The 14,825-nt window shown below is 40.3% G+C and overlaps 1 protein-coding gene across 3 annotated transcripts in view; it reads right to left on the minus strand.

Annotated features, from left to right (window-relative positions):
• LOC117952226 (teneurin-3-like) overlaps nucleotides 1–14,825 on the minus strand; it is a 242,888-nt gene that overhangs the window by 158,775 nt on the left and 69,288 nt on the right. The window contains exon 5 of one of the 3 annotated variants that reach the window (XM_034884373.1): nucleotides 2,021–2,212. The exons of the other annotated variants lie outside the window; for them this stretch is intronic. Within the exon in view, the coding sequence (XP_034740264.1) occupies nucleotides 2,021–2,212 (192 nt within the window). The remainder of the gene's footprint in view (nucleotides 1–2,020; nucleotides 2,213–14,825) is intronic. 3 annotated transcript variants of the gene reach the window in all.

Raw genomic sequence — 14,825 nt, forward strand, 5'->3', positions numbered from 1 at the left:
TTTGGAAAATGGCTGCAATGAAACAAAGAGTGAAAAATTTAAAGGGGTCTGAATACTTTCCGTACCCACTGTATAACTGTTCCTCAGATCTCTGCAGGGTAGACACGTTCCACCAAAACAGAGGCTATTTTACAGAGGCACCGTGGCTCTGTCCAAGACGATTGTGATTGGTTTCCAAAAATACCAATAACCCAGAGCACGGTTTTCTCCCAACAGGAACTGTGCAGGGTCTGGCAAGAGAAACTCCAAGTAGGCCAACTGAAACATAAACACTTTCAAAACAATGCGTTTATCACATGAAGACCCACTAAAAGCAAAGTTTTGCAAAATATTAATCAGTGAAGTTAATAAAAGATTTCTCACAAAAACCCAGTGTTCATTTAGGGAAACATGCTACTTGGCCTCTGTATTTCAGGAAAGCCAAGTTCATTTTATTTAACATGTGAATGAAGACATCATTCCCCCTTGCTGAGTCTGTGTGGGTAGTCATGCCTTAATTCATTCAAAAGAAAAAAAAATCTATATAAAAACTGCAGGTATACTGGAAAACAAGACTTGATCACGGCTCCTCCTACAGCCAAAATGTGCCACTTTCTAAACAGCTGTTTTGCTTTCTAAATGCTCCCTTTTCAAAAGGCCTGAATAAGTTTTTCCAGACCCACATTTTGTACAAACGACTAAATACTGAAAATCAAACTGTCACAGTTATATTTTTATCTTTCTTAATTCACATATTGCTGACCTTCCCTTGTACTCCCAAACATAAGTGGTCTCTTTTGTGTTAACATCTGTCAGTTGCCGTCCAAGAGTGAATCAAACGTTAGGGTTTAGTGTGATAAGACACAGACACAGACATGAAAGGAAGGAAAGGTTGGAAAGAGATGGAGAAAGTGGTGGGATTCCCACCAAGACTGGCTGATCGCATGAGGACAACCGTTGGCAGCACACTGAAATCAATCAGAAGTTCAAACCTCAAATATGCACTACTTTCCAAGTGTTAAGAGTGATCTCAACATTTATCATAAGCAAGCAACATGAAAAACAGCCACAGCTCATATATGGTGAAGTCAGCAATAGACAACAACCAGAAAGGACGTGATGGAGTCCTGGTGTTACAAACGGGCCTGGGGCTAAGTGGAGCGGGATGCACTGAATAGACCTGGTTAGGTTATGTCTGTCTTACAAAATAACAATTACTGACCTACTTAGTTAAAGACCAATTGTCTTCTTTGGCTACCTAGTTACCTAATAGCTGGTATCATTTTGCCAGACCTTCCTCCACAGCGCTGCAAAGGAGGGTCTGGCTAGTCCACACAGCATTCTGGGATGGGAGAAAAACGTGCTCTGGTTTATTGCTATAAAACTATCACAATCGTCATGGGCGGCGCTAAGCAACGGACAGAAACACAGTGCCTCTGAAAATGAGTCTCTGGAAGGAACTTGTTTTGGTGGAACATGTGTACGTTCAAAAGTTCTTTAGAAAGCATTTAAAATTACAACACAAAGAAAGCGGAAGGTAACGAACATCTGGCTGAAAAAAGTTAAAATGCGGCGGAACGGAGCAATCCAGGAAGTGGAACGTAGTGGACATAGACTACGTAATACCTGATAGACTCTTAAAAATTCAGAAGAGTAATGGAAAAATATGAGCAAGAATCTGAGTGTTCAGAGCATGTTAACACACATGCAGCCAAGCATTTCCTACGGCAAGTCAAAATCCACACGGATAATAATAACCAGTCTTTTACAATGGACTAGGATTTGACTAATTTTTGCAGACAAAACCCTCTTTTTTCTTTTTTTGGATGAATGAAAGATTACAAATGTTCATCATTCATGTTAATAAAATGTCAAATGTCAATAAAAATATAATTCAATTTAACTGTTACAAAGCACATACTTTTTTGTATACTAAGGGACGTATCAACCCAATAAATCAGTCAAATTCCAGTTCAGATTACCAAAACAAATGAAGTAGTCTCTGAAAGGTTGCTGATGAAACAAAGTAAAGTCCCTTTACCATGTGTTACAGGTAAGTACAATCTGGCTGCATACTCCTCTTCTCCTTCCTCCTCCTCCTCCTCTTCTTCCTCTCCCTCTGAGTCTGGCTCAGCCACGTCGCCTAACAACTGGTTGCCATGCGGATTGGCTGATTGTGGATGTGATTGGTCAATGACAGATGATGGACAGGAGGGGGAGGGCATTGGAGAACCTATAAAAGAACACAACCAAAAAAAAAGGAAGGATGAATGTGAATAATGGATAATGGAAAAAGCAACAACATCAGCAACCAAAAATCTTGATAAAAGACATGAGTGAGCAATGAAGCATGGTGATGGTGTGACAGTGCTGTGGTGCAAGACTGATGGAGCTGCAGGAACTGAAGGAGAATTCCTGGGTTGGCATTGCCAAATGGCGTCACAAAGACACCACCAACACTTCTAGCTGCTTCCATAAACCATAAACACGCTGAGCCTGGGGGAAGTCCTGCAGTCTTTAACCTATCCATCATCCTCGTCCCTCATGAATCGGTTGGGTACTGGTTGGGTTTTTTGTGATGCTAATACGATACTTTTAAAAGAAAACAAAACGATGAGTGATACTAGACGAAAAAAGAGCCCAAAACCACAGGTAAGAACGCCTTGCTTGGCCAAAAAGTCAAATATAAAAACATGTAATAACAATAACTTATTTTACCAGTGAATTGAAGATGAGTCAGAAGTGGCAGAAGAATACTTAACAACAACATTGAACACACCATCAACTTACAAGGTGCAACTAAACGCACCACTAAGTCCCGTCAGGGTTGTTTCTCTGACAACTCTAACTCCGACAGTGGCCAGGGTGTTGCTAGTCTACTCTGTGTCTTTAGCTGCAGGCTGTTGTACGTCTTGGGGTTGGAATCCTTTCCGGTGAAATACAGCAACACGTTAGACCGTTTAGCTTTCAGCATTTTAACCGTGTTTAAGCCTGCTGCTAGCTAACAGTAGGTTAACATTACCTGCTGCCAAGTGTAATGTTAACTAGCATGAAGTGCACAATATTTCTGTTGCCTGCGTTGTCAATCATTTGGTAGATCCAGTAGATTCACACACACACACACATACACACACACACACACACACACACACACACACACACACACACACACACACACGTACATATTAACTAAACAAAAAATTGTTTCGGTACCCAACCCTACTCGTTATCCCTTTTATTTAAAGGGCAGAGAGAACTGGCTTCAGGTTTTTTGAGGTGAGGCGTCAGTGTGTGCATCAGGCAGTGTTGGCTATATGTTGTGCCTGTAGGGGACCAGACTCACAAGCAGAGTGCACAAAATCAATTGTGTATCGATGTGGTAACCTTGGCATTTAGTGTCTTCTGAATGTTAAAAGGCCCAGCTCTCTGTTTGCATATTTGTGATTGGGAGTTTCTCTGTGTGTTTAGTCCAGACAGATAACTCTGTACAGCCTTGAATTCCACATAAATGTGCTAGCCCAAAAGAGTGTAATTAGTTGTTAAAAAGAACAAACACATTTCATTAACAGCACTTGCCATGGGGGCTGGCTTAACAGATAAAAATGTCTTTCTAAATCTCTTGCTCTCTCACATTTGCAAGAAAGGAGGGATGAATTGAAATATAAAATCAATGTTGGATTATTTGCAGGAGAATAATTGCAATCTTGTTTGGCTGAGCCTTTCTATGCTGAGAATGCTACAAGCAGCACTGTCATTTTCTCTCTAAAACACAAATACATCTGTTGTGTTTCTTTTTTTAAAGGAATAAAAACATGGTTAAAACGTCACACACTCTATATCTACTGCTTTCCCATGCATGAGTTGAAAAATACACATATTGAAGAAATATCAAACATACAGCCATATGGTCCCTTCAAGCTATTCTGGGTCCAATTGTTACATGCATTTGGGGTTTGGCAGTTTTTAGGCTAAATGTACAGCAAAGTTTAGCAGGTTGGTGCAAACACATCCAAAATAACATGGCACAAGTTGTTATTTAAATATTTACTAGAATGGCTTTTCTTCCTCGGCTTTCACGAAGATAGAAAATCACATGTTTTGGAATTTTCTATTAAATACCCAACTCTCACTTTCTCTCTCCTAGAGTAATGTTGTGGATGGGAAAGAAACAGTCCAGTGCTGTTTGCTTGGGAAACAGGAACAACGTGGGATTAGAGCAACATGTGGCCAATATTAAACAGCAGATCCGGTCCACTGGTTTGACTACATACTTGTGCACTGCATTGGTTGTCTATGCAAAGTCCTTCACCTGGATTTATCCTCCTGAGACATTTTAATCTGTTTCTAAACAAGTATGACTGCATTTTAGCTGTGATTTCCTTGGGCAGCTTTATTATTCCGTCTGACAAAAGACAGCTTGGAGTCTTTTTTACCCTGATTAATATTTAGAGCAAAACATGAATAGTGTATCATTATTGTACACACCTGAATTTGATTTCATATTTGAAATATTTAATATTTCACTTATGTCTGCAGAATATTAACAAGCAAAAGCTTCTGTACAAGAAAATTGCCATTTGCAATCCCAAACCATATTTAAAACCATGTAAGAAAAATCTGAAGAAATATCCTCATTGTTCCACAATGACCACTTGCTATCCCCAAACACATTTATTCCATCCTTTCCTGCTGAAGAAAGTAATCTTTAAAAACAGGTCAAATATATAGTACATACTTTTGTTTTGTCAAACACATATTTCCGGAAGCAGCAAGGCTCTCTTGTTTTCATCAAACATTGCTCAATCTAGAGGAAATAGGGCATTTGTTAGGGACTATTTTCAGCAGTGGATCAAACCACATGTGGTGCTCTAGGGAGTATTTTGGCGGCAAGACGGTGTGTGTGGGGTTAAGTCCAAACACACTAAAGTGTTTGTGTTCATGGTAATGAAGGAACATGTCACCCAGTGCAACAGTGTGGCTCACTGATGTGTCTTACAATTGATGCTATCTTCTTCTCCTGTGCCAGAGGAAGAAGATAGCAGGCTCTGCCACACACACACACACACACACACACACACACACACACACACACACACACACACACACACACACACACACAAAACTTGTTAGTAGATTTATTCACTGCTGTTTTGGCTCTGCACATGGGATTTGTTGACAATAAAGAAAAGTATATATAACATAGATATCAACAGACTGATCTGTCAACAAGGAACAGATAAACACAGAATTGTCATGGTTAGAGGCCTTTGTTTCTTGCACTCGTTCTGAACAGATGGGTGCGACTGAAAAATTGAATATTCTTCCTAGTATGGTGAATGGACAGTATAAAGCCTTCTCCCCGCCTCTCAAAATTTGCAAAGCTTATCTTTAAGGGAAAAACATATTTCCATTATGTTTTTTATCTCACTTAGTTGTTTCAAGATCATTGCTACAAAGCGTATTTTATATATATTCTATGCACAAGAAAGTTTCTGACGGTCTAGTTTTTGAAACTAAAAGCAGATTACAGTAAAGTGCTTGCTCGCAAAAGAGTAAATGAATTACTATATGCTATGGTCAACAACCAAACAAAACCAAAGGCATCTGGCAGCCAGGAGTTCCCACACTGAGGAGGAGTTACACATGTAGTCGTTCAAGGTCTCAGCCAGGATAAAGTCTCCGCCAGCGCCAAGAAAAGAGAAATGAGGATCTTAGTTTTCACATAATCATGAACACAACATGAAGCAATCACTGCAGCGAGTGTGTGTGTGTGTGTGTATGTTTGTGTGTGTGTGTGTGTCAGGGAGCAGGTAAAGGACACACACACACACACACTGCTACACATGCACATGCATGGGGATGCATCACTACGTACTAACCCCATTTTAGATGGGACATATGCACACGCAAACACACACGGATCCTAAACACTCTTCCAGACAAGAGCTAGTAAACGCAAACTACACAAGGAAGTGTAAAACCGGATTAGAGTGTATAAGAAATAATCTGTCTACAAGCCACAAGGTAGGAAGAATGGTAGAATAGAAAATATTGGAGCGTTTTTAGTGCAGACCAATAAAATGTATTTTAACCGCCATCGCAATGCAAACATGTGTGATGAACACATTGACAAGACAAGACTTCCTGAAATGTGATGAATAAGAAAAATTACTTTATTTAGGAATGGGTACTGAAACCCGGTATTACAAACGGGCCCGGGGCTGAGACTAGTCTTTATCATCAGGCTGCAGCCTCTCCCCTGCTCTGCTTCAAGCTGAGCTGCATAAACACACACGCACACACACACACAAACACACACACACACACTAGTGTAAGTAAGTGCATTAAAAGCTTCACGAGTAAAAAGGCAATGCTTTATCAATACACCTGTTCAACAAGCATACACATGTAGACATGCAGGAAGCCATGTCTGAATCTGCTCTGTTGCAGTCTCTCGTCCATGGCTGTCATGTTTGAACTAGCACAGTGCGCTAGCTCAGCTTATTGCAAATTGTGACAAACTAAAAAAAGCTTTCTGTTTATTTTAGTTTGCCACTTTTCTTAAAATTTGATACATTTTTGTAAAATCAGCTGCTTTCTGAGACAAACAAGCCCCTCCTCTCTCTTTAAATATAGATAAATGTATAATTTCAAATATTTACACATATAGACTCAAACAGAGGGAGCAAAAGGCTGCTATTCATTGTGAATGGGAACTGGCGTTGAAGGCCAGCGCCACATGCTGAGCTACAGAGAAGGTGCACTACAGAGGAAAGATGGAAAAAAGCTGGATTTAATGGCCACAGAAACACAAAGTTATTTACTCAGATCCACTTGTGGAGAGTGCTTCCAGTGCAGATAAAGGACCACAATGCTGATCAGTCTTTCCAGCTCGGGCTCAATTACTGTTTATACCCCGAAAAAAAAGGAATCTCTACTTGGGAATATAAACTGTATAATAATGAAAAAAAGTCCTTGTGTGTAGAACGACAGATCCCGGTATGTCAGCAGTATGTCAGTGTCCGGTCGGAGCGGAGTACTCACAGAGCTGAAGCATTATGTATGGGAGACCTACTACTCTGTCTCAGCGTTAGCCCGCCATTAGCATACTGGGCAAGATTTCCATCTCTGCTGCTCTGAAAAATCTTTTGTCTCCGTCTATAACAAAGCATAAGGTCATCTTAAAAGGTCTTTGCTGTTCGACCCCACCAAAAGTTCCCATTCTCAGTAGCTCTTTTTTTCTTTGGCCTACGTTTTCCCTTAAAATCCACCTGCATTCTTCCGGAGTTTGGGAAAAAAAACTATTGGTTGACATTCTCTGTTTCTTCCTTCTCTCTCAGTCTCTGTCAATCTCCATATCAAAGGCGCCCTGGTAGAACACATTGTTACTGGGTTTACAGAGAGAGGGAGAGAGACAAAAAAGAAAAAAACTTTACCTACTTGAACTCTAACTCAAGGCATTCTGTGTGTTTGTGTGTGTGTGTGTGGTTGTGTGTGTGTGTGTGTGTGTGTGTGTTGTAGTAAATGGGTCACAGGCAGATATTGTGATTGTCAAAAGGTCTGACGCAGCTGTCCAGTTTGCTCCGTGGGGACGCGTTTTTAAGCTCGGCCATGATTGCCTTTGAGCCTGTTGTACTGGCTCAAGCCAATATTCTTTTAAGGCTCTGATCAATGGAGTAAAAATAACTTTGCAATGAAATACTTAGTCTGTGAAATGGCTAGGTGCCTCCTGGCCTATCCCCGCAGTGCCTGTGGGAACGAGGTACCACGGAATTTACATCATGACGGAATAACCGGCAGAACTACTTGGCACTTCCAAGACTGGGAAGTGTTCTAGTGTCTGAAGGGAAGCCACCTTCAAGACTGCAGGAATGAAATTTGTAGGATGCTATGCTGCTCATGATGTTTATTTTTACAGTCAGCCCACATGAATGTAGTTATTGTACATTTTGGTTAATTTTGAAAGGCAAAAAACACTGAAATGTCTTTTAACAGTCACAAAATAATATTAGTAATACATTGGTAGAAATTAATGGTTTGAAATTAATTTGGTGATCAGATCATAACTCAGTAAAATGTCCGCGTAATGGGGTGTGTTCGTCTCCTACAATCATGAAAAAAGGTGGTTATGTATTCTCGTTACCACCGACAATCGAGAAATTACACTACCGTGTTATGAGATAAACACTTTAATAGAATAAATCCGCAGCATTTGCATAAGGTAAAATCTTTTAACTAGAGCGAGAAATGCCAGACCTTCCTCCACACATGCCTGTATTTCTTTTGTGTTTAGGAGGATACTTGTTTTGGTGTGTACCTTCAAAAGTAGTTTTAGTCATGCGATGCAGATTGGACAGATAGTCTAGCTAACTGGCTGGATTTACCCTGCAGAGATCTGAGGAGCAGCTAAACATAGTCCTCAGAAATTCACCGGAGTTTAGATCGCCACGAAAAACTTTGGATTGAAATGAAATGAATGACGTGGAGGAGAGAATGGTGATCCACTCAACTTCACACCAAACATAGAACAGACAGTGACAACAATCACTTCATTCAAGTGTATCTCCTAACTCCATTACTGAAGTCAGCGCTGAGAAAAAGGACTTCCAGGAGGTAAATGAAAACTCACTGGAAGTGCATGTTTGTTCATTGAGACAAGAACAGTCTCAAAGCTGCCACCTGGACTGAAGAACAGTTAAGTATGACTAAAGGCAAAGCTAAAACTAGTCCCCCTCTTCTCAAACCATGGAGGAAAAAAAAGCTGCAAGCCATGCAACAGGCGCATTCTGTTTCCTAACTTATTACTTATTGAGAGGTTTCCCTTGTGCGTTTTTTTACTGTGAAATTACCTTATTATCTTGTCAAATGTTTGCTTCTGTGGAGGCAAAAGTTAAATATAGTCTTGAAAAGCAAAACTTCACTGCAGTCCTTCCGTTTTTTTAAGAGAGTGCTGAAGACATTTGTTTGATAAAAACAGGACATATTTGGGACCCCCAGACAGAAAGTCTGCAGAGCTTTTTAACCCCCATAGCCTTGTCACACAAAACAAGTGCAACCTTCGATCTCACCAAGCTGTTGTAGAGTGTGTGTGTTTGTGTGTGTGTTTTGAACACCTGGCTCCTTCAGTGCATCCTCATTCTTCATCCCTGCTTGGCTTGGTTTTGACACGCACGCACGCACAAACACACACACACACACACACACACACAGAAATCCGCTCGCTGTAATGTCCTGAGATAGCACCCACAGAATTCTCTCTCTGTGTTTCAGTATTGTTCTCTACTCTTTATCCCTTCTACTGTTTTCCTGTGAACTCTCGTCCACACTGGTCACCCCCAGCTGTGCAGCACAGTAGGTGTGTGTACTTTGCTTTGTAAAGTTTCCCTGGATGGATCAGTAACATTTATACATTATGATACAAATCGTCAGAAGTAAGCTACTAAATCTTGACAATGATTGCTTTTTAAACTTTCCCTGGAAAAAATGAAGGACAAAGGAAGTAGAAGTAATTTAAAGTTAGGATGCAATAAACTAAAAAGATGTTTACAGACAGTTCACACACACATGTGGGGATTTCCTGTTCTGCAGCAAAACAGCATGTGCAGAGGACTGATAGTGATTATGATCAATAGCAGTGGCACAACAGTCACTTCAGCACCTGTTCAAAGTTCTGACCAAAATCCTCACAACTCACTCTATTGACAGCACTGGAGCAAAGCAATTTTCTAAAAAAACAACTCTTCACAAACTGGAGTCTACACCCCATTGCAATACATTTATTTGAGGAGGAGGCAACAAAAGTTTTGAGTTTTTGACAAAATAACTTAAAAAATGTGGAATTAATTAAATCAACACATCAACTGATAGTCAAACATTTATTAAAGTGAACTTAGTCAGATGAATGAAATAATACAGTTGATCCTTTATTCATTGGCTAGTCTGCTTTGCCGGACTAGCCAATGAAATCCACCGAAGAAATCCACCGAAGGTTAGAATTACAACACAAAGGAAGAGGAAGGTAACAGACGTGAGCGGAAAGACAAGAATCCAGCAGAATTTCAATTACATCATTGGCTGACATTTTGACCGGTGCAACTGTTTTTCCAGTCACAGACATCCTTTAGACGGACTGCTGTTGGACGTTTTTACAAACAACTTGACATTTTCAAAGTATGAACTGAACCCATGAAGTCTGAACTTATGAAACGTGCATTGGACTAAATATGTTGCCAAGTCACCATTGATGAATATCATTGTCTGTTTAACATATTAAACTGACACAACTAATGCTGGTTTTGGAAGTTGATGATTGATAATTTTGGTTGATGCTTCATTAGTATTTAATTTAGTTGTTTGACTAAATTACATTTCATTAAAAGGTGTTTAAAAAAAAAAATTTTTATAGATAGTAATGGAAATCACACAGACACACACACAGTACGTATTACTACCCATGCACATGTGGACATTGTAATCCTACATAGAGTAGTAGTACATAAGTAGTAGCTAAATGGCCACCCAGCAGTTAGCTATTGGTATTCTGTTGGTTGTTTCCTAGCACAGAGGAAAAGAAAAAGACAACAGTCCTGTTGTTGTGATCATACTGATTGAAGCGGAGATTATGTCTAAGAGGCTGCAATCAGGAGACAGAATTTCTCCAGATGTAATGCTTGTCTCAAATGGTTTGCTTATGTTTACATACTCAATACCTTCTGTTGCATTATGTGCCTACAATACATATCTGGTTTAATGAGCCATATGCCTGACTGGGCCAATTTTCCCTGACTCCTTGTGAAATGGTTCTACAGGCGTGGACTATTGCAAAACACATTATTGTAATGCACAGTGATTCGCAACCAGAAATGTACCGCTGCAATAAAGAAACAGATGAACCCCATGCTGTTCTCTTCTGCAGTTACTAGGGGTACGTGAAGGGACTGTGGATTAGCTCAGCCAATGAAAAACAACAAATATATAGCTTGCCACACACTTCCGGGATTGTGCCGATGCCGCCGGATGTCCGTTACCTGTAGTTCCTAAGATCTCTGCAGGGTAAATCCAGACAGCTAGCTAGACTATCTGTCCAATCAGAGTTTTCTCTCACACCACTAAAACTACTTTTGAACGTACACGTGTTCCACCAAAACAAGTTCCTGCAGAATGCAGTGACGTTAGCACACTGCCATTAGCCTATGTACCTGTGGGTGTTAGCAGCACTGAACATTCTGATTCTTAAGCAGAACTTCAGTTGCATTTGAGTCTGGACAAGTGGAACTAGAGACTTTTGAAAAAGATGACGCAAACACCCACATTCTATCCCGGATTGGGTCTTACCAGCAACAGTGTGCCCTTTTCTGATTCATCATGTCTCTATCATGTGATTTTTTTCCAAAACAAAATAAAAAACAATGGTTTGTTAATTTAACATAGATAACTAATTAGAGGCGTTTCTGACCGTCATACAATGCTTGCAGCTCTTGTACAGGTTCATTCTACATTTCACAGTATAATGCTACTGCTGCTGCTGTCTATTATTCAAGCTATTTGTGACAACTGTCATGTCCAATGGGGTTATAAGCACATGCAAGACTAGCACAATTGAATGGTCTATGACTTTGACATGTGTTTTCACGCATTAGTGTTCTAAAACGGTACAATAATGTTCCCGAGGACGGAGAAACTATGTTTTTATAAGGAACATGTAGAAGTGTGGATGTAGCCTAGGTGTATTTTAATAAGACAGCTCCCAAAATTATATTCATGTTCCATATCAATGACTTGTTGCACTAAACATGCCTTGAGCAGCTATTCTGTGAAGAATGAATGCATGCATGCAAGTATTTCTCACCTCAGGATAAAACAGACATTCAACACAGTAATGCTGATCTGAGACCTTAGTCTTCCACATCTTATCCATTGTTTCCTGTGTGGGTACATAACACTGTGCTAGAAAGGACTCCAACGAACACTATTTGAAGCATTTACAGAAAATGAATGCATTTATTGGCTATTGCTGATCAAAGGCTCACTAGGAAGTCGCAAGAAATGGTTTTGATATAATTATAACAAAGTAAACCAACAGAAAATACATCATGCTGCAATCGGTTTCAATCACTGAATGGAAACGGCTGATCTGACGGCTGCAGTTTTACACAGAAAATGTGGTCTGTAGCTGCTTTGAGTCATAACAGTTATTTATATATATAGTATGTCTTCATTTACACAACAGGCAGTTTAGGCATGATATCAAATTTAACATGAGTTTGTGAGGGGGAGACCATCTCAGTCATGGTAACCAACATAATTTAGTATTGGGAGGATGTGTATGTGTGTGGTTAATTGCCACTGCCTAGCGTTATTAGCCAATGCCCAAGTGTGTGTATGTGTGTAGCGCACCATAAACAAGGCGTCAAGCCAGGCCATCAAACACATGCTAATTAGATGAGGGCTGCATGCTCCCTCGCCCTTCTCCACCTCCTCCTCTCTCTGCACAACACACACCCACGTTCCTACCCTTCTAACTGAGGCTGGACAATGACAATTAATTGTACACACATAAATCCCTCCCATCAAGTACTGTGCCTCAACACACACACACACACACACACACACACACACACACACACACACACACACACATGGCAATAATTATGGTTCTCTGAGGCGGAAAAGAAAATGACAAAGAGTACAAATCTTGGTCCTGGAGACAGATGGATAGGTGGTTATAGAAAGAAAAGAACAAGAACAAGGATCTTAAACTTAAGTGGGCTAGAATTGATACTCAGAAGTCGGTCTCTTTCACTCTCCATCCTTCATTATCTCTGTCTTTCTCTTTTATGAGGCTGTGAGATCATGTTGGCCTTTTGTAGAAGTGGACTATAAGCTAGTGTTAAGCCAGTATCTCCCCAGGGAACAGTTACACTAACAACCATGATGACGGAGAGACACATGCTGAAACCATCGAGTCACCCACCCAAAGGAATACAAGCTTGTGAGTGTAGAGGAGAAACAGATTGGGAGAGAACAAAAGAGAAACTTCCACCACATAAACTCAACCACTGTTCTGACACTTTTATTGTCAGTTCTGATTTGATTTTAAGATTGTTTTGATTTCTGCCCTGCTCGGATTGCTTTAACATTGACCAACTCGGGGCAAGCAATGACCTTAACAAATCATGTCAGAAAGGCGCAGCGCCAGAATGGCTAGGCAAAACCTGCCGTCTGTGATTGATAGGATCTGGCAACCAGACTAATCCAGGCTCTAGTGTTTTGCATAACAGGTGTTACATTGCCACTGTGAAAAGGAAAAGAAATGCAATCACAATATTCCATGACATAGGCCTACTCAGGTGTATAATCAACACACAAACACACACACACACACACACACACACACACACACACACACACACACACACACACGCCAAGATGAACACAAAAACCCACACACATACCCAGGGTGTGACCTGTCCCCTGACATCAGTTTTTTTCTGCTAATGTGTCCTTAATGAATGGAATGATTTTGGTGTGTGTGCGTGTGGTTTAAATTAGGCCTATCCATAGGGGACACCACTACAGAGAGCAAGACATTGCCCTCTGTTTCAGCAGCCACACTGTCGACCTCCTCAGAGAGCGCAGGGCAGCCAGCCAACCAAATTTCTCAAAGAAGAAGGCGCTGAGTGGAAAAGTGGAAGGGAAAAATAGCGAGATCGACACCGTAGATGTGCGTCTCACCGTCTACTAATTGTTAAAGTTCTCAATTCATATTTGTCAAGCTTTAAAGCCCTTTAAAAGAAAAAGAAAAACAACTAGAGTATTTCAGTTGATAACTGCCTGTATGCTGTTTTATTAATAACATATACTGTAGAGTTATGACCACAGACTGTATATTTAAGATAGATGACGCGTCCCCACTTCCTCCATCTGTACAAAAGTGAAGCAAAGTATCCCAGATCCAGGCGCTGCCATCTTGTAATTTTGGAGCAAGAGTCAAAGTCCTGTTTTCAGTAGGCGATCTGGAATTATAGTTCCTTTTTGGAGCAATGTGACACTTATTTTTTCACAGGTTAGCCTGTTGTTAGTATTATTGCAATTATTATTATGTTCTTTTATCACATAATGCCTTACTGTAAAACCAACTGCATTTCTGGGAAAAAATAAAGTTGAGAGTTGAAGCTGAAGTTGCTAAGACAATATTTTGGAGTAATAAAGATATTTGAATGGGAGCCAACTGAATCGGAATATTAGAGAACTCCTTTTCCCACACACCTGATCGTGCTTACTGACTGCTTACTGAAATGATGCCACATAGTTACTTCTTGCACAAAGTCATTATACGATTTACAGTCTAAGTCAAAACAATTAAATAATAATGTTCTATTAAGTTCTTTATTACTAAATCTGGGACATGTTTATGGGCTGTCTCTATGTGTGTGTTTCAATCTTTATGTGTTACATCCACTTATTTTATCATTCAATTTCTTTTTGTATCTTTCGATCACAATAGATGTAATTGATGTATCCATTAACATGGACAGCGTAAGCAGCCAACTGGGCCCGAGGCAACAGAGAGGCCAGGAGATGGCTGCTTCACACAGGAGTCAACTGTGTGTGTGTGCATGAGTGTGTGTGTGTGTGTGTGTGTGTGTGCGTGCGTGTATATTTCTGAGTACAGTCAGCCATGCTTTTGTGCATGTCTGTGTAACCTGCAACAAAAAGGAGCAGTCCGTCACACAATAGTCTGCTGAAAACACTCCCACAATGACAAACCAGGTCACACTTACACAGTAGAGTGCAGACGCATACAAAAACACACAAACACGCACACAGACATACACACACACACA

This window comes from Etheostoma cragini, chromosome 2 (assembly GCF_013103735.1).
Source record: "Etheostoma cragini isolate CJK2018 chromosome 2, CSU_Ecrag_1.0, whole genome shotgun sequence".
NCBI lineage: Eukaryota > Metazoa > Chordata > Actinopteri > Perciformes > Percidae > Etheostoma > Etheostoma cragini.